General features: G+C 41.0%; 1 protein-coding gene across 1 annotated transcript; it reads right to left on the reverse strand.

The window, feature by feature from the left end:
* Window positions 1–15348: 15348 nt before the first annotated feature.
* Window positions 15349–19102, reverse strand: LOC124655484 (protein PIN-LIKES 3-like). The gene is made up of 11 exons (XM_047194369.1): window positions 19010–19102; window positions 18335–18480; window positions 18046–18125; window positions 17855–17979; window positions 16819–16940; window positions 16488–16706; window positions 16287–16379; window positions 16100–16200; window positions 15883–15935; window positions 15576–15764; window positions 15349–15473 (listed from the first exon to the last, which is right to left on the reverse strand). Exons 2-11 carry the CDS (start codon window positions 18467–18469, stop codon window positions 15349–15351), a joined length of 1242 nt encoding a protein of 413 aa, XP_047050325.1. The 5' UTR covers window positions 18470–18480; window positions 19010–19102.
* Between the last annotated feature and the right edge of the window lie 248 nt (window positions 19103–19350).

Below are 19350 nucleotides of genomic sequence, written 5' to 3' on the forward strand. Positions count from 1 at the left end.
GCCTTGGCCATCGATGTCTACGGAGTGCTTCTATTCTTGTAGACAGGTGTTGGGCCTCCAAGAGCAGAGGTTTGTAGAACAGCAGCAAGTTTCCCTTAAGTGGATCACCCAAGGTTTATCGAACTCGGGGAGGAAGAGGTCAAAGATATCCCTCTCATGCAACCACAGCAACCACAAAGCAAGAAGTCTCTTGTGTCCCCAACACACCTAATAGGTGCACTAGTTCGGCGAAGAGATAGTGAAATACAGGTGGTATGAATAAATGCGAGCAGTAGTAACGGCGCCAGAAAAGTGCTTGCTGGCGTGTGGTTGATGGTGGTAATATTGCAGGAAGTACAGATGCGATAAAACGAGTAAACAAGCGGCGGTAGCGATATTTAGGAACAAGGCCTAGGGATCATACTTTCACTAGTGGACACTCTCAACATTGATCACATAACAGAATAAATAGATAGATGCTAGACTCTACACTCTCTTGTTGGATGATGAACACCACTAACTGTGTAGGATTACACGAACCCTCAATGCCGGAGTTAACAAGCTCCACAATATTCAATGTTCATATTTAAATAACCTTAGAGTGCATGACAGATCAACATAACCAAACCAAGTACTAACATAGCATGCACACTTGTCACCTTCACACTACGAAAGGAGGAATAGATCACATCAATACCATCATAGCAATAGTTAACTTCATAATCTACAAGAGATCACAATCATAGCCTACGCCAAGTACTACACGATGCACACACTGTCACCATTACACCGTGCGGGAGGAATAAACTACTTTAATAACATCACTAGAGTAGCACACAGATATATTGTGATACAAAACACATTGCAATCATAAAGAGATATAAATAAGCACTTCACTATGCCATTCATAACGAGTGAATAAGTATTACATGAAATATAGCCTAAGAGACCCACACGGTGCACACACTTGTCACCTTTACACACGTGGGACAAGGAGTCTCCGGAGATCACATAAGTAAAACCCACTTGACTAGCATAATGACATCTAGATTACAAGCATCATCATATGAATCTCAATCATGTAAGGCAGCTCATGAGATTATTGTATTGAAGTACATAGGAGAGAGATGAACCACATAGCTACCGGTACAGCCCTTAGCCTCGATGGAGAACTACTCCCTCCTCATGGGAGACAGCAGCGTTGATGAAGATGGCGGTGGTGTCGATGGAGGAGCCTTCCGGGGGCACTTCCCGTCCGGCGGCGTGCCGGAACAGAGACTCCTGTCCCCCAGATCTTGGCTTCGCGATGGCGGCGGCTCTGGAAGGTTTCTCGTACCGTGGCTTTTCCGTATCGTGGTTTTAGGTCAGGGACCTTTATATAGGCGAAGAGGCGGAGTCGGAGGGTCGACGAGGCGACGACACAACAGGGGGCGCGGCCCCCTTGGCCGCGCCGGTGTCATCTGGTGGCCCTGTGGCCCCTCTCTGGCGACTCTCGGGTGTTCTGGAAGCTTCGTGCAATCCTAAGATGCTGGGCGTTGATTTCGTCCGATTCCGAGAATATTTCCTTACTAGGATTTCTGAAACCAAAAACAGCAGACAATAGGAACTGGCCCTTCGGCATCTCATCAATAGGTTAGTTCCGGAAAACGCATAAATATGACATAACGTATGCATAAAACATGTAGATATCATCAATAATGTGGCATGGAACATAAGAAATTATCGATACGTCGGAGACGTATCAGCATCCCCAAGCTTAGTTCCTGCTCATCCCGAGCAGGTAAACGATAACAAAGATAATTTACGGAGTGACATGCCATCATAACCTTGATCATACTATTGTAAACATATGTAATGAATGCAGCGATCAAAACAATGGTAATGACATGAGTAAACAAATGAATCATAAAGCAAAGACTTTTCATGAATAGTACTTCAAGACAAGCATCAATAAGTCTTGCATAAGAGTTAACTCATAAAGCAATAAATCAAAGTAAAGGTATTGAAGCAACACAAAGGAAGATTAAGTTTCAGCGGTTGCTTCCAACCTATAACATGTATATCTCATGGATAATTGTCAACATAGAGTAATATAACAAGTGCAATATGCAAGTATGTAGGAATCAATGCACAGTTCACACAAGTGTTTGCTTCTTGAGGTGGAGAGAAATAGGTGAACTGACTCAACATAAAAGTAAAAGAAAGGTCCTTCAAAGAGGAAAGCATCGATTGCTATATTTGTGCTAGAGCTTTTATTTTGAAAACAAGAAACAATTTTGTCAATGGTAGTAATAAAGCATATGTATCATGTAAATTATATCTTACAAGTTGCAAGCCTCATGCATAGTATACTAATAGTGCCCGCACCTTGTCCTAATTAGCTTGGACATCGCAATACACATGTTTTAACCAAGTGTCACAAAGGGGTACTTCCATGCCGCCTGTACAAAGGTCTAAGGAGAAAGCTCGCATTTTGGATTTCTCGCTTTTGATTATTCTCAACTTAGACATCCATACAGGGACAACATGGACAACAGATAATGGACTCCTCTTTAATGCATAAGCATGTAGCAACAATTAGTGTTCTCATATGAGATTGAGGATATATGTCCAAAACTGAAACTTCCACCATGATTCATGGCTTTAGTTAGCGGCCCAATGTTCTTCTCTAACAATATGCATGCTCTAACCATTAAAGTGGTAGATCTCCCTTACTTCGAGACAAGACGGACATGCATAGCAACTCACATGATATTCAACAAAGAGTAGTTGATGGCGTCCCAGAAGCATGGTTATCGCACAACAAGCAACTTAATAAGAGATAAAGTGCATAAGTACATATTCAATACCACAATAGTTTTTAAGCTATTTGTCCCATGAGCTATATATTGTAAAGGTAGAGAATAGAAATTTTAAAGGTAGCACTCAAGCAATTTACTTTGGAATGGCGGAGAAATACCATGTAGTAGGTAGGTATGGTGGACACAAATGGCATAGTGGTTGGCTCAAGGATTTTGGATGCATGAGAAGTATTCCCTCTCGATACAAGGTTTAGGCTAGCAAGGTTATTTGAAACAAACACAAGGATGAACCGGTGCAGCAAAACTCACATAAAAGACATATTGTAAACATTATAAGACTCTACACCGTCTTCCTTGTTGTTCAAAACTCAATACTAGAAATTATCTAGACTTTAGAGAGACCAAATATGCAAACCAAATTTTAGCAAGCTCTATGTGTTTCTTCATTAATGGGTGCAAAGTATATGATGCAAGAGCTTAAACATGAGCACAACAATTGCCAAGTATCAAATTATTCAAGACATTTTAGAATTACTACATGTAGCATTTCCCGATTCCAACCATATAACAATTTAACGAAGAAGATTCAACCTTCGCCATGAATACTATGAGTAAAGCCTAAGGACATATTTGTCCATATGCAACAGCGGAGCGTGTCTCTCTCCCACACAATGAATGCTAGGATCCATTTTATTCAAACAAAAACAAAAACAAACCGACGCTCCAAGCAAAGTACATAAGATGTGATGGAATAAAAATATAGTTTCAGGGGAGGAACCTGATAATGTTGTCGATGAAGAAGGGGATACCTTGGGCATCCCCAAGCTTAGACGCTTGAGTCTTCTTAAAGTATGCAGGGGTGAACCACCGGGGCATCCCAAGCTTAGAGCTTTCACTCTTCTTGATCATATTGCATCATTTCCCTCTCTTGATCCTTGAAAACTTCCTCCACACCAAACTCGAAACAACTCATTAGAGGGTTAGTGCACAATAAAAATTAACATGTTCAGAGGTGACATAATCATTTTTAACACTTCTGGACATTGCATAAAGCTACTGGACATTAATGGAACAAAGAAATTCATCCATCATAGCAAAAGAGGCAATGCGAAATAAAAGGCAGAATCTGTCAAAACAGAACAGTCCGTAAAGATGGATTTTATCGAGGCACCAGACTTGCTCAAATGAAAATGCCCAAATTGAATGAAAGTTGCGTACATATCTGAGGATCACTCACGTAAATTGGCATAATTTTCTGAGTTACCTACAGAGAATTAGGCCCAGATTCGTGACAGCAAGAAATCTGTTTCTGCGCAGTAATCCAAATCTAGTATTGACCTTTCTATCAAAGACTTTACTTGGCACAACAATGCAATAAAATAAGATAAGGAGAGGTTGCTACAGTAGTAAACAACTTCCAAGACTCAAAAATAAAAGTACTGTAACAAAATAAACACATGGGTTATCTCCCAAGAAGTTCTTTCTTTATAGCCATTAAGATGGGCTCAGCAGTTTTAATGATGCACTCGCAAGAAATAGTATTTGAAGCAAAAGAAAGCATCAAGAGGCAAATTCAAAACAAATTTAAGCCTAACATGCTTCCTATGAAAAGGAATCTTGTAAATAAACAAATTCATGAAGCATGATGCAACAAGCATAGAAAGATAAAACAAGTGTAACTTGAAAAATTTCAGCATATAGAGAGGTGTTTTAGTAAGATGAAAATTTCTACAACCATATTTTCCTCTCTCATAATAATATCCAGTAGCATCATGAGCAAACTCAACAATATAACTATCAAATGAAACATTCTTATCATGAGTCTCATGCATAAAATTATTACTCTCCACATAGGCATAGTAAATTTTATTAGTAATAGTGGGAGCAAATTCAACAAAGTAGCTATCATTATTATTCTCATCATCAAATATAGGAGGCATATTGTAATCAAAATCAAATTTATCCTCCATAACAGGCGGTACTAAAAGACTACTATCATTATAATCATCATATATGGGAGGCAAAGTATCATCAAAGAAAAATTTCTCCTCAATGCTTGGGGGACTGAAAAGATCATGAAAATTAGCTTCCCCAAGCTTAGAACTTTCTATATCATTATCAACAATGGTGTTCAAAGCGTTCATACTAATATTACTACCAGCATGCAAATAAGATTCCATAGGTTTTTTAATTTTCGCATCAAACAATCCATATTTTAAATCAGGAAATAGAATAAGAAGCTCATTGTTGTCCATTATGCCAAACTAGTGTAAACAAGAAACAAAAAGATGCAATTGCAGGATCTAAAGGAAATAGCTTCGAGCACACACACAACGGCGCCAGAAAAGTACTTTACCTGGGACCGGAGTATGAGTGCGTTTTACCTTTCCTCCCCGGCAACGGCGCCAGAAAAGTGCTTGATGTCTACGGGTGCTTCTCTTCTTGTAGACAGTGTTGGGCCTCCAAGAGCAGAGGTTTGTAGAACAGCAGCAAGTTTCCCTTAAGTGGATCTCCCAAGGTTTATCGAACTCAGGGAGGAAAAGGTCAAAGATATCCCTCTCATGCAACCCTGCAACCACAAAGCAAGAAGTCTCTTGTGTCCCCAACACACCTAATAGGTGCACTAGTTCGGCGAAGAGATAGTGAAATACAGGTGGTATGAATAAATGCGAGCAGTAGTAATGGCGCCAGAAAAGTGCTTGCTGGCGTGTGGTTGATGGTGGTAATATTGCAGGAATTACAGATGCAATAAAACAGTAAACAAGCAGCGGTAGCAGTATTTAGGAACAAGGCCTAGGGATCATACTTTCACTAGTGGACACTCTCAACATTGATCACATAACAGAATAAATAAATAGATGCTAGACTCTACACTCTCTTGTTGGATGATGAACACCACTAACTGTGTAGGATTACACGAACCCTCAATGCCGGAGTTAACAAGCTCCACAATATTCAATGTTCATATTTAAATAACCTTAGAGTGCATGACAGATCAACATAACCAAACCAAGTACTAACATAGCATGCACTACTCGTCACCTTCACACTACGAAAGGAGGAATAGATCACATCAATACCATCATAGCAATAGTTAACTTCATAATCTACAAGAGATCACAATCATAGCCTACGCCAAGTACTACACGATGCACACACCGTCACCATTACACCGTGCGGGAGGAATAAACTACTTTAATAACATCACTAGAGTAGCACACGGATATATTGTGATACAAAACACATTGCAATCATAAAGAGATATAAATAAGCACTTCACTATGCCATTCATAACAGTGAATAAGTATTCCGTGAAATATAGCCTAAGAGACCCACACGGTGCACACACTCGTCACCTTTACACACGTGGGACAAGGAGTCTCCGGAGATCACATAAGTAAAACCCACTTAAATAGCATAATGACATCTAGATTACAAGCATCATCATATGAATCTCAATCATGTAAGGCAGCTCATGAGATTATTGTATTGAAGTACATAGGAGAGAGATGAGCCACATAGCTACCGGTACAGCCCTTAGCCTCGATGGAGAACTACTCCCTCCTCATGGGAGACAGCAGCGTTGGTGAAGATGGCGGTGGTGTCGATGGAGGAGCCTTCCGGGGGCACTTCCCCGTCCCGGCGGCGTGCCGGAACAGAGACTCCTGTCCCCCAGATCTTGGCTTCGCGATGACGGCGGCTCTGGAAGGTTTCTCGTACCGTGGCTTTTCCGTATCGTGGTTTTAGGTCAGGGACCTTTATATAGGCGAAGAGGCGGAGTCGGAGGGTCGACGAGGTGACGACACAACAGGGGAGTGCGGGCCCTCCCTTGGCCGCGCCAGGGTGTCATCTGGTGGCCCTGTGGCCCCTTCTCTGGCGACTCTCGGGTATTCTGGAAGCTTCGTGCAATCCTAAGATGCTGGGCGTTGATTTCGTCCGATTCCGAGAATATTTCCTTACTAGGATTTCTGAAACCAAAAACAGCAGAAAACAAGAACCGGCCCTTCGGCATCTCGTCAATAGGTTAGTTCCGGAAAACGCATAAATATGACATAAAGTATGCATAAAACATGTAGATATCATCAATAATGTGGCATGGAACATAAGAAATTATCGATACGTCGGAGACGTATCAGCCACACCCCCTCTCTCCCCAAACCCTAGCGCCACCCTCCTCACCCTCTCTCCCGCACGGCGATGGCGAAGCCCTGCAGGAGATCTCCACCACCACCGTCACCACGCCGTCGTGCTGCCGGGATTCCGAGTAGGATCTACTACTTCCGCTGCCTGCTGGAACGGGGAGAAGAACATCTTCATCAACACCGTACGTGTGATCGAGTGCAGAGGTGCTGTCCGATTGCGGACCGACGAGATCTTCTACTTGCTCCTGAGAGCAGCAAGTGATCGACTACATCATCCACGAGATCCATCTCGTTAAACACTTAGAGATCTTTGAGGGTATGTTGATCACATCTCGTTGATACCATCTAGTAGATTAGATCTTGCCTTTTTGTTCGTTCTTGCGGTAGGAAATTTTTTGTTTTCTATGCTACGAACCCTACACCTTACAGACATCAAACTGAGTTGGAAATTTTGTCACGACATTTTTTCGTGATTTATCAGAAGATGAGAAGAAGGGGGACAAGAGGAGGTTCGTGGGACACGAGAGAGAGCCCACAGTGCGGCCGCCCCCCTTGTGGGAAAATCATTCTTGTTAATCACTCTGCACTTTAAGTCCCTACTAGGTGGAAAATATGTGCAGTTTTGGTGCCATCAAGAGAGTGATTTTTGGCGCTACCGGGATTTTTTGTTCCATTGCAATCTTGTTGAGAAGAGTTGAAGCAATAACTTGCTGCCATCTAACCTTGTGGTTGTACGATTTCTTCATCCTTTAGATTTGTTCTTTGTTTTAGTTTATTAGTTTTGTTATTTGTCTTGCGTTAGTTTTTTTTTTTGCTTTTGTTTTAGTTTGAGTTTTGGTTGTCTCTACAGTGTAATTTTTTTATGCTTTAGGTATATTTTTTTTTTGATAGGAATGTGGTAGGAGAAACACTGCAACGATTTGTTTTGAAATAATAAGAACTTAAATATGCATTGGTGAGGACTTGAACCTAGGTGGGTAGGTTATACATCCACATCCTTAAACAAATGAGTTGGGCTCACCTTTTGTTATTAAGTAATACTTGCCACATGTTATCGATCTTTATTATTTGTTGTTATTGTGTTTCGTAGTCATCCCACTCCAACAAACATGGCGCTCACGCGTTAGTCTTTCTTCAACTCTAGCAAATCGTTGTAGACGCAATGTTGATCAAAATCTGTATTATTTGTGTGCTTCCTCAAACATTGTGATCTTCCACTCCTTCCCACTCACCCTTTGTAGCCATCCCACGCTGTGAACTTCATACTGAAAATATTGCTTAACTATGTAGGACTGTAGCATGATAGTATCATTCGAATTGTTGAGTCAGCTACAATACCTCCAACGAACAGTAAAATAGAAGGACTAGATAAGTCGCATATCCAATATAAATGAAATTTACAAATATTTTTCAGGGCGCTTGACCTTGTGCCTTTGGAGCTTGAGATGGGCCAAAATCTTGCTAAGGGCCCTTGACTGTAAGTCAAAATAGTTTACCGTTCAGAACTTTCATCTCAATTTCCCAACAAAAACAAGAAGAGTTAATAGAGTGTTGAATTGTGCTCAAAATGGTATAAGATACTTTTGGTTTTCCCCATGATATGATGTATAGTACTCCCTCCGTTCTTTTTTAATTGACTCAGATTTAGTACAACTTTGTACTAAATTTGAGTCAATTAAAAAGGACCGGAGGGAGTACTAATCAATAAGACTTCGCTTCCTATCACTGCCTTGAGTCCCTCGTTTTATGTAGATAAATATCAGAAACAATTTCAATACACTCTAAATCCCAGCTTTGATGCCAATCCTAAACCTCTTAGATTTTATAATCCATATAGTTCATGTGTAAAACACAACTTTGACATCAGATTAAAAATGCTTCAACCCTAACCAAAACATACGGGGAGCTATCAATATTCTTGAGTCGTTATCTAAATAATATGACTGAATGGGGACAAAGAGAATTGCAATCTGCAAGACGTGGTGCTCATTACCCCTCAGATTTCTCTCATATCTCATTTCCACTGATGTCGGTCATAGTTTAAAAAACCGGGCCGGTGATCGAACCGGTGACACTAGCAGTTTAGGTTTTTATCGGTCGGCCTGGTGGTGCACCGGTTCATTATCTATTGATGCAAAGGATAGACACACTATGACCAATCAAATAATGTGATATGCGAAGATCGTTTCGTATAACACATAGTTTCATCCGGTGCGGCACCAACAGACGTGCCACCACCTGGGTTGTTGCTATTCCAGCTCACCGGTGTTCCTCCATGCCCCTTGGGGCGGCGGCTTGTACAACATCCACGTCGGGTGACTCTCCTCGAAGTTGTCGGAGCTCATCGGAGTGAACTAGCATCCAAGGTTCTCCTATATGCTATAAAGATCACGACGACTGTCATGGAAGTCTGATCGGTGAGGTCCAATAGGGAGAGGAGAGGTACAAAGAGAAATTGGAGGAGATGATGTAGGGAAAATGCCGTACAAAGGAAGTAGTAGACAGAGCCGCGCTGTTCAACTTGGTGGGTAGCGTTATGACTGTACCATGCCGCGTGAGGGCGGTAGGGCTTGGCATCATCGCCCTGCAAAAGGGGGAACGGAGGGAGAGGAAATCAGGGGATCACATGGTAGAAGGACTGAGAGTTGTTGGATAAGTATCGATTTTAACATGAGTTGGCTCGATCTTTTCCTTCGGTAATGGAAAGAATTGGTCGGAAAAATCTCGTTAGGTGAGAAACTACGCGGCGTTTAGTTGGCAAGGGGCTATAAAGTGTGGTGGCATTTTTCCGTAACTATTTGGATGTGTGACAACATTCACATGTTTCATCTTAATAGTAAAAATGGAAATGATACGGTGTTTTGGTTTTAGAACAAGTAAGTTAAAATTTTAAATTGGTGCAATTCATGCAAGACTAGGGTTAACTGCAATTTATATGCTCTTGTTTTGCATGAAAATCGACATCTCTCCCTCATCAGCTACAAGATCCAAACTTGGTAGATTGGGTGGTGTGGCGACTTGATTTAGAAACCCGAGCACAAGTTATAGATGTAGGAAATAAATGTAATCTGCCAACACGAAAAAATCTTAACTCGAAATACCCACTATTTTGGGCTGCATAAAAGTGACAAAATATGGCATTAAAAATAGTGAACAGTGCAAAATGTCAAACCTCTAAAATCTGTTAGATTGTGTCATTTTTGTTAACCTCATAATGTAAGACATCTTTGTAGAGTACATCAGTATCTATGTCTATAATTGTTTCCACAATTTTTTCGGAATTTTAAAATCATGTTTTCAAACTTTTACAAATAAGGGGCTCCATGTTGCCTTGAGCTCTAATGCAAAATTTTGCATCATTTTTGGGTTATTTTCCAGTGAAGCTTTGCCCCACAATGCCACTTATGCAAGCATTCACCGGATTCATAAATTATTGTAACAAAACAAATGGTCCTCCAATGGGTAGCGGCCACTTTCCTGATGAGAACGATAAGAAATTTGTACACTTCAAGCATATTAAGAAATACTAGAACATGATTGCGCGCGTTGCTGCGCCCGTCCATCCTTACGGAAGGAGGATGAAATAGCTCAAATTACAATTATTGTAAGGAATTTGCTTTAGGAGAATGACTATTTTCAGTTGAACCAAGTGAAACAAAGGCAATATAAGGAAGGGCAGTGCTTTTAACTGTTCTTATAGGGCCAAGTTCACTACCCCAAACATTACACTATGCCAAACAAAAGGTAAGAGAAGATAGGAACTTTAGCACACCAACAAAAGGTAAGAAAATGAAGAACTGATCACTAATAACTATGCCAATCGATTATAAGTATTGCACATAACATATACTTTATATGAAACTTCGGGAGAATAACTTTTCCTTATTTAAGAAAAGAGCCCTGTATCATTCATGTCACAAGTGCATCTGTTCATTTAAGTTTTCGCTTCACGAAAAGTGAGATATAATACAGAATAATTATACTCACACGAGAGTAAAGGCAACAGTTGCACTTGTAAAGCACCTGGTGCACATATCAACCCAACAACATGTATGCGTTGGTGAAGTGATCAGATCTTTGTTCAGAGAACGAATAACATATGTGAAGGCAACACTGTCTGCAACTCATTTTTGCATTCCAAAGAGCATATGTATACCTCGCTTCCATCAGAATGCATGCATCATGCCTTATCATAGTAAAAGTAAGCATGTGAAATTCGAAATATGCGGCATGCCAGTTCAGACCTCGGATGAAAGCATCGCCATTACATTAGTAACATCACATAAAAACAACCTGAAATTGAGCATACAAAGGAACAAGATAGCATATGAACAGACTACTTTAACTAACTGATGCTAGACATCATAGATCAACAAAAGTTGCATCATGGCACTGAGAACTACTCCTAGATAACTTCATATTGTACACTCACCAGTATAACTTATCTCATATACTTACAGAAAACAAAACAAACTAAAAGAAGAGATACTTTCGTGTCATAAAAGGGAGTACAACAGTGCCGACAGAGGAGCATCATAGGCTATACATGAATATAATGAAAGATTCAAAATGAGATAGGAAATGCCAAATAAATTATACACAAAAGGAATCTAAAGGAAACAAACAAATTAAATTATACCATGGCTTCTTTGTAAAATACACATGTTGAGCCTATAAGAACATATTTGAAAGTAGTAGAGGTAGGGAATTAAATATTTCTAGAGCTTCCAAATAAATTGTGGGCATAAAGCATGCTATAAGAATATAAGATATTCCCACTAAAGCCATTGGAAAATCAAATCATTTGAATTTGAGAAGTACATGAACCTGCTTTATCAAACTAATCGTACTCTTTCTTGTTTTACTATTTCATTTATTGAATTGTGTTTCAATAATAGTAAAAAAAATTGCGGTTCAAAAAGAAACATATGGTTAGATTTTTTTTTGTTCCCAATACTGGGAGCATTGTTCAAAGTTTCAGATTTGGAAAAAGAAATATATCTATACTCTATAGTATGCTAAATTGAAAGCACAAGAAATTCTAGATACCTCAAAGGAGTGCGGGCATTGGTAACTTGTTTGCTTCTTCGGTGAATGCTCTTGCCTTTGCATCAAGAAAGAGAAACATTAATATATTAAGATAGAATATATGAAAGTAAAGCTTGAAGAATTTTCAAGTGCTGAAAATCTAGTACCAAGGAAGTTTGAACAGAAAAAGGATTTATCTCTGTGTTGAGTAAAAACATACTCAATGTGTTCATTAGTGACGTACAAGATAGGTTAGTGACTTAGTGGGAGATGCATGCATGAGCTCAAGACTTGTTATGCATAGTTCATGTTCATTTTTATTGGGGTACAATATATATTTGTATGTTTCAAGTAAGATTATGCCTTCTTACATATCAGTCTCATATTTAATTAAGCACTTAACTGGTTCATTTTTAGATGAATTCGATCCAGGAAGACCCAACATTTGTTCTCCGTAAAAGTATAACAGAGTAAACTGTTTGTAACCATCAAAGTTTTATTTAACACAAATAATATTTTGACATTTTTTGTTGCCTTTTGAAAAAATAAACTATATATAGCGACATGCACTGATGTATGGCAGATACATCTAACCTGCAGTACTGGGCAATGTTTGTGCTTGCAGCTTGCCACAATAGCATGTGGAAGAATGCCCAGAGCTCGATATGTAATCAGTACTCAGCATGATGCATCATATGTAGAAAATACAAAAATAATGATAGGAACAGGAAAGCTGACTGTGCTACCTTGTCTTCACCAGTAGAAACATAATGTTGTTCCTGAAAATATAAAATCAATGTCAAATATTTGTTGATTAGTTTGTTAACCATATAACCATGGATTCCACATTTTATGTAGAAAAGCTGGTTTGTTTGACCCAAGTATAGGTTTTTTCGAACTGGGGATTCCGGCCTCTACATCAATAGATGCACCCAACCCTCTATTAAGAAGTATGCCATCACACAGAGAATAAAAGATATTCTTTTGCATGTAAGGATTAGAACATGCCTTTCTTGTGTATTCCTCATTGTACTAATAAGTAACAGCAGTAGTACCGTACCCCTTTGAATTTCCAGATAGTCTGACCAAACCAATATGTATCCGGTTTTTCTGTAAGAAAAATGAAGGGAAAGGGAGGGTCTTAGAGCATTAGTATTTGTTCTTGTTTGCAGTCCTGTGGTCAAAATATAGTGTATACTGAGTACTAACCGGTACGTCTTATTCTGATTAGATTAGATAATACATGATCTGCACTTCTGCAGTGTTCGTGAGAGATTAAAGGGCAAAGATAGCAATGCCACATACATTCGTGCATGCATCGACAGGCTGTGTACGTGAGCTTTGCTCCATGTGAAACCCATCATCATCCTTGCATACCTCGGGTCCATTCTTTCTCGCTGAGCTTTGATTTTTAATAACAAGAATAGAATAACATTATAGTTGTAGTAAAGATTCCCTTGTCTTTGATGGCTCGATTTACCCAAATCTGAAGACAGTTAATTGCCACAATATTGAAAATGCCTAATCTATACATATCGTATTTCAAGTGTATCCTGCGGTATACACGGTTACAAAATACAGGAAAGGAAAGGTAGCAGATATATGTATGTCACGGTGACCGAGAGACAGCAGGTAAATAAATACATATATTTGTCTATGATTAAAAATTGAAAATCTTGCAGACCAAAGAGAATTTAAAGTAAACAACAAAGGTAAGAAATATTTTAAAATATTGATGTCAGATAAGTCGACCAGGAGTCCGGGAAAGGAAGAATAGGAAGACGTTGCACAGAAGCTTACCAGCTCCATGCCTCCATCAGTGTTCCTCGCTTCGACCAAGTTGTCCACTTCCTCAAACTAAAGTTGTCACTGGCCCTGCCGTCCATCGATGGCGTAGGACTTGCAGCTCTTTTCCGGCGGCAAGTTGGGATCGAGTAGCCTGCCAATTAATTTCCAGATGTCACGGATTTGCTTCCGCTCGTGGCTGGGAGCAATGGCGTTGAGGCAAGTGCAGTGGTCCGGGCCTTCTCTGAAGGGGAAGGGAGGAGTTGCCTCGGCTGGTGAGGAGATGGCGCCGGCGGTTTCGATTACCTCGAACAAAAGAGAACCTTTCCTCTGATGATGGTCCGATCCTGATCTTTCGGCGGATGGACGAATCGTACGCCTCTATGGAGGTAGCCTACTCTGCAGCCTGCAACCCATACAATCTTCACCGCCACCATCGCCGGAGAAAAAACCAAATTAGTGGTCGAGCTATTCTAAATCCGGCCGAAATAGAAGAAATATGGCAAGCTGCAGGAGCTCATACCGTACCGTCGGTGTTTCTTGGGGAGAGGTAGTCTCATCGCCAGGTTTTTGCTCCTTCAGTGTCCTGCTCCTCATCGGCGCAGGCGTACAACGTACGGCGGCGCGGGCGCATTTCTTTTCTTCTTTTCCTTAAACTTTTTTTTAGGAACTCTTCTTTTCCTTCAACATACGCGAGGATGAAACGCCAAACCCTAGGCCCGTTTGTGGGCTTTGGGGCCCAACGAACGAAGAGAGGCCTAAATCGATGCGCGGAGTAGCAGCCCAGCTACGAAAGATGGCCTATTTGAAGTGACCAAACGACGTAACGCCTCGTTATAGAGTTCCGTAACTGTGATTCGTTGTACGTCGTTAGATGATCATATCGGACGGCTCAGAATGCCTAATCGCTGTGGAGGCTCCTAGGTGGTTCCATTATACTGTTAACTAATACCACTCCAACAGGTCACCCTTACAACCCAATTAGAGCTACCATGATCCCTTTAAGTCATACGCTGGAGGGTAACCGATTTCAACCCTGATATCAACGAGGGATAGGTGTTTCACTATGGTGGACCGGAAGTTATTTCTTGGAACTTTGTGACCTAATAAAACTTAAATCCTCTTTTAGTGGGCAAACAACACCACACTTATTTCATAGTGCAAATCCGGTGGAATTTCTACCTATTCATATTATTTGTATGTGTATTGAATAAAAGAGAGGCTTTTGACAATCTTGAACCCAATTCGTGATTATGCAGCCTCTAATGGAAAAAATGAGAAAATTTGGAGAATAGTATGATTAAACTTAACGAAATAATAAAAGGTGGACTCCTCAACCTCCCCAAGTTTAAATTTCGATCATCCTCGGCCAACTAATAACCGTATTGGAAAGTTTACTCATGATATACATGTGTTAGGTGTTCGCTTATCCTCGGTAACACAAATGTTCCACAATATGTAGGCTTTATAGCAACTCGATTGAGCTTGTGCGTTCTGATCGACTCAGGGAGATGAGATAGAATGGTCACTAGCTCGCTGGGCTCTCCGGTCTTTCCCTTGTTCTAGTATAACGCGGCTTCAGAGACTCCGACATACTACTACACGGGAGATGCTCATGACAAGGTCCACATGAAGAACGCAGACCACATCGTCACCGCAACCGACGCCACCGCGTACACCCACACGAAGATCACCGAGCACTCGCTTTCACCCACTCCAAAAAGCTGCGTGATGGTCCCTGCCAAAGCAACGGTACAACACCACACACCAATCAGATCACTAATCCACATTCCCTCCAACGGAAAAATATCAGTTCACCGGCTATGAGTAGATGTCTGACCGATGTTCATGGCGGGTGGGACGGCGTACTGCAACAGGAGGATGAACTGGTATAGAGGGTCCGGTTGGATGACGCCGAGCCGGATCGCCACTTTCACAAGCACGGTGCCCATCAATGGCAGGAGGACGAACCTGACGGCCACGACACCGGCGATCACTGCCCGTGGGACGCTCACATCTCCTCGCAAACCTGGAGAAATGAATATTCCGTGTTTCAGGCTAAGATTCGTCTTATTAATTTTCACTACTACATCACTGTCACTGCTACTTCTTCAGAGTGACGAGACAACAGGGCCAAGCTTACGTACCGGTGATGAGATTCGCTCCCATAATCAGCGTCACAGATGGAATGGCTCCTCCGCTGTGCAGGAAAAGGCCCAACAAAAATTACTATTAGAAATGTGGATGGAGGCAAACATAATTACTCGTCTACATCGTTGGCAACATCTAATAATCAAAGGCTACAAGTTGAAACCACATGAATTATGTTAACAAGATTTTTGTTGTCGAATGTGAATGCATCACCTGATTAATTCAGCCGATTCGGTAAGGACACGAAGTGGAGCGCTATCTCCAATCATAGCATTTCTAAGCAGAGGTATTCCTCCAATTATAAACCCGACAATCTACAAAAAAAAGGATCCATTCAAATCACTAATACTTACGAAAGTTGGTGCCATGCTGAAGACAATGGTTTATGAAACTAGCATACCACTGAAATAGTCGAAGGTGCAAACAGCTTCTTCAGATCAACTGTGTTAGAAACCGATGATACAAATCGTTTTGCTCTCTCTGATAATGGGACCTATATATGCACATATAAATCTTACGTGCTGCAATTTAGCAAAACTATAATAAACTGTATGACTTGTCTAGATTTCTTTCTTTTTTCGCGAAAAATAAAAATAAAAACCTTAGTTTTGATTGTAGTTGCATTGGATATCAATGGGAGAGAGCATTCATCCACATGATCACTCAAGATCGAATAATTTGTCTCTGAAACTACGCCCGTAGTGCCTCCTGGAGCCGACACTTTTGTTTGAGCCGTGGGAGGTTTACCGTCTCCTTCAGTGACTTCTGAGTTTGCACGAATAATATTGTACGCGCCCGTCCAAAGAACGATGGCACCGATCTGCAGAAAAATAAAACATAAACGCTGCATTATTATCCTCGACGAACAAACACAACCAGGCTTCCAAGATGTGGACAAAATACTGAAAAACAGAGAACGTAATTATTCTTACCGCCAATGAGAGCGATGAGTAGGCTAGTCCATAAGTCTGGCAAACATCAGGTGCTCCAAACGGGCTTCCCTTCTCTTTGCAAAGAGCTGGAATGATGATGAGGAAAATATTGCCCAGATTGCCTGCATCCATCCAACTAAGTCAACAAAAGAATTTTACGTTGAGCTGGCAGCATAGAAAGAAGATAAAAAAATCAAGGTGGAGCTGCGCAAGTTCAAACCATCACCAAGGTAACTTCAAATGTCTAGACATATATAGAAAATTTGAAGCGTTGCATCTTACACCAAGATAATGCATAATTTTTTTTAAATCTACGCGGTTAATCATGAACTTGTATCATGATCTCACATGCTCATCTTCGTTTCATTGATGGTGGTGGGTAGATGCGGTTATCACTAGTTCAGTACTATGGCTATATTTCTTCTGTGCTGGGAAGTACCTTATTTGTACAGGTAAAAACATTATGAGAAGGGATCGTCAATGATCCGGTCAGACTGATAGACGAACTCATCTGCGCTTTTATAGCACTCTTAAGCTCTTCTGAACTAGTATTGGGGCCGTTTTAGATTTTAGCTTCTAGGATCTCAGATGGCTACTTCTTTGATGGACAATGTGCAGTTACTGATTATCTGGTCCACTGCTTTCCCCTTTTACCAATGTTTGAAATCCTGTATCTATGCTTTTTTTTTTACATCAACACTTAGCTAGCTGTTGGTTTTCACATTTATTCTTTTACTAGCATATTAAGATTGACTGCTAATACTATGTACAGCAAAGAATAACTAGAACAAAGAAAACTGTGATTTTTCTTCCATGTTCTAGTTAACTGCTTTGCATGCCCAATTAGTTTGAAGCAAGAAGCATGGGATGGAACAACTACTCCTTCACAGAACACTGAGCTTGTCAAGATACAAAATAAATGTTTGTAGGCTCTGTACCGCAAAAATAAATGTCTCAGATCGCTGTAGGTCGTTCATGCATGTCCATTATTTGACAATTCAGAAGAAAGGTGGAGAAGTAGTACTACAATATTTACCAGAAGAACAGCAACCCAGAATGAGGCCTCTTAACTTGGGTGGGGCTCGGGTGACTTTTATCACGAACCAACCGAAGATTAACCCGAAGATAAAAGTGAAGAAGACATTCACTGGCATGAACCACCTGTACCATGGATCATTAATAATCAACGAACATTGCACAACAGTAGGTGAAGTGAAGAAGACTCACAATTTGGCCATGGTTTCCATGGTGATTGTTTTTGCCAAGTTGATTGAGACAAGACATGGATTGAATACATAAAACACCACCTGTATAGAGAAAAAATAATTTAGAAAATGAGTGGACAGATTAGTACTTTTTTGACACACAAGGACAGATTATTTTAGTACTAAAAAACAGAACTATGACAGAAACATTATAGAGCAACTAATCATTGTAGACTAAATCGCTAGCTGATCTTAATTACCGCATTTTACAGAGATATACTTGAGCCAGGCACTGCCGCTTGCTGACTTACATAGTTTAGATGCTTCCTTGCTTCTTTTCCCAGAATCCCAGCAAAGTCAGTTGCGAGGAACGATCCGAAGCCGGTAACAAGGAGCGTGTTGAGAACAGGCACACATGCCGTGATGAAGAGGTCCAGGAGTCCCATGTCCCCACTCCCTAGCATGAAGAAATATCCATTAAGAGCACTCACTCTCTAGTCTCTACTGAAGTCGATTTTTTTCATATAAAGCAGAAATGTGACAAAACTGTGCTTGAACATGCAGTAGCTAGCTTAAGAGTTAGTATAAAAACGAAAACGGCTATGGATCAAAAGAAAATATAGCTAGCTGCAAATCCAAAGGTTTCACACCACAGGGAAGACAGGCCCATACTCGAGAGTGAAGAGTGGACGAAGCCAGTGTAGTCAACTACTCCTACTTACAGACACAGGTGCATCCATCAATTTTCGACTACTTACACTTGTTATATTTTGTTTCCGAAAGAGCAAGATCAAAACTAGTTCTCCCTCCGTTCCATGAATGTTGTCTTAGATTTATCAAAATTTTGACACATCTAAGACAACTTTCAAATGACGGGACGGAGGGAGTTCTATCCAACTGAGTTATCTGCGCATCAGAATGGAGTGGCGACTGAAGCGAAGGAGGCGAGTGAGAAGGATCAAGCTCTAGGAGGAGAGGAGAAGTACCCTGTCCGTGTCGATGCCGCTGCCGAGGAGCGTACCAACGCGGAGAAGAAGAAGAAGTGACGACGTGCCGACAAGCGCGGCAGCCGAGGAGGGATCCGGGGTGAGCTCCGTCAACAGCGGTGTCCGGTCGCCTTCTGCTTCTCTTGTGATCTCACGGCATGGTCCGGACTCCGGATCGTATATGAATATTTTTCGCTGAGCCTTCTGCGTGGTTTGACATGTTGGCGTTTTCATTTATTTGTTGAACGTGGGTGCGCGTGCGTGGGGTGTGTGCTCAAGGCAGGATCGGTCTAGTATCTTCGTAGAAGAGGGGCAACCACGGAGTGTCACGCAGCAGCAGC

This window comes from Lolium rigidum, chromosome 5 (genome assembly GCF_022539505.1).
Source record: "Lolium rigidum isolate FL_2022 chromosome 5, APGP_CSIRO_Lrig_0.1, whole genome shotgun sequence".
NCBI classification, from domain to species: Eukaryota; Viridiplantae; Streptophyta; class Magnoliopsida; order Poales; family Poaceae; genus Lolium; species Lolium rigidum.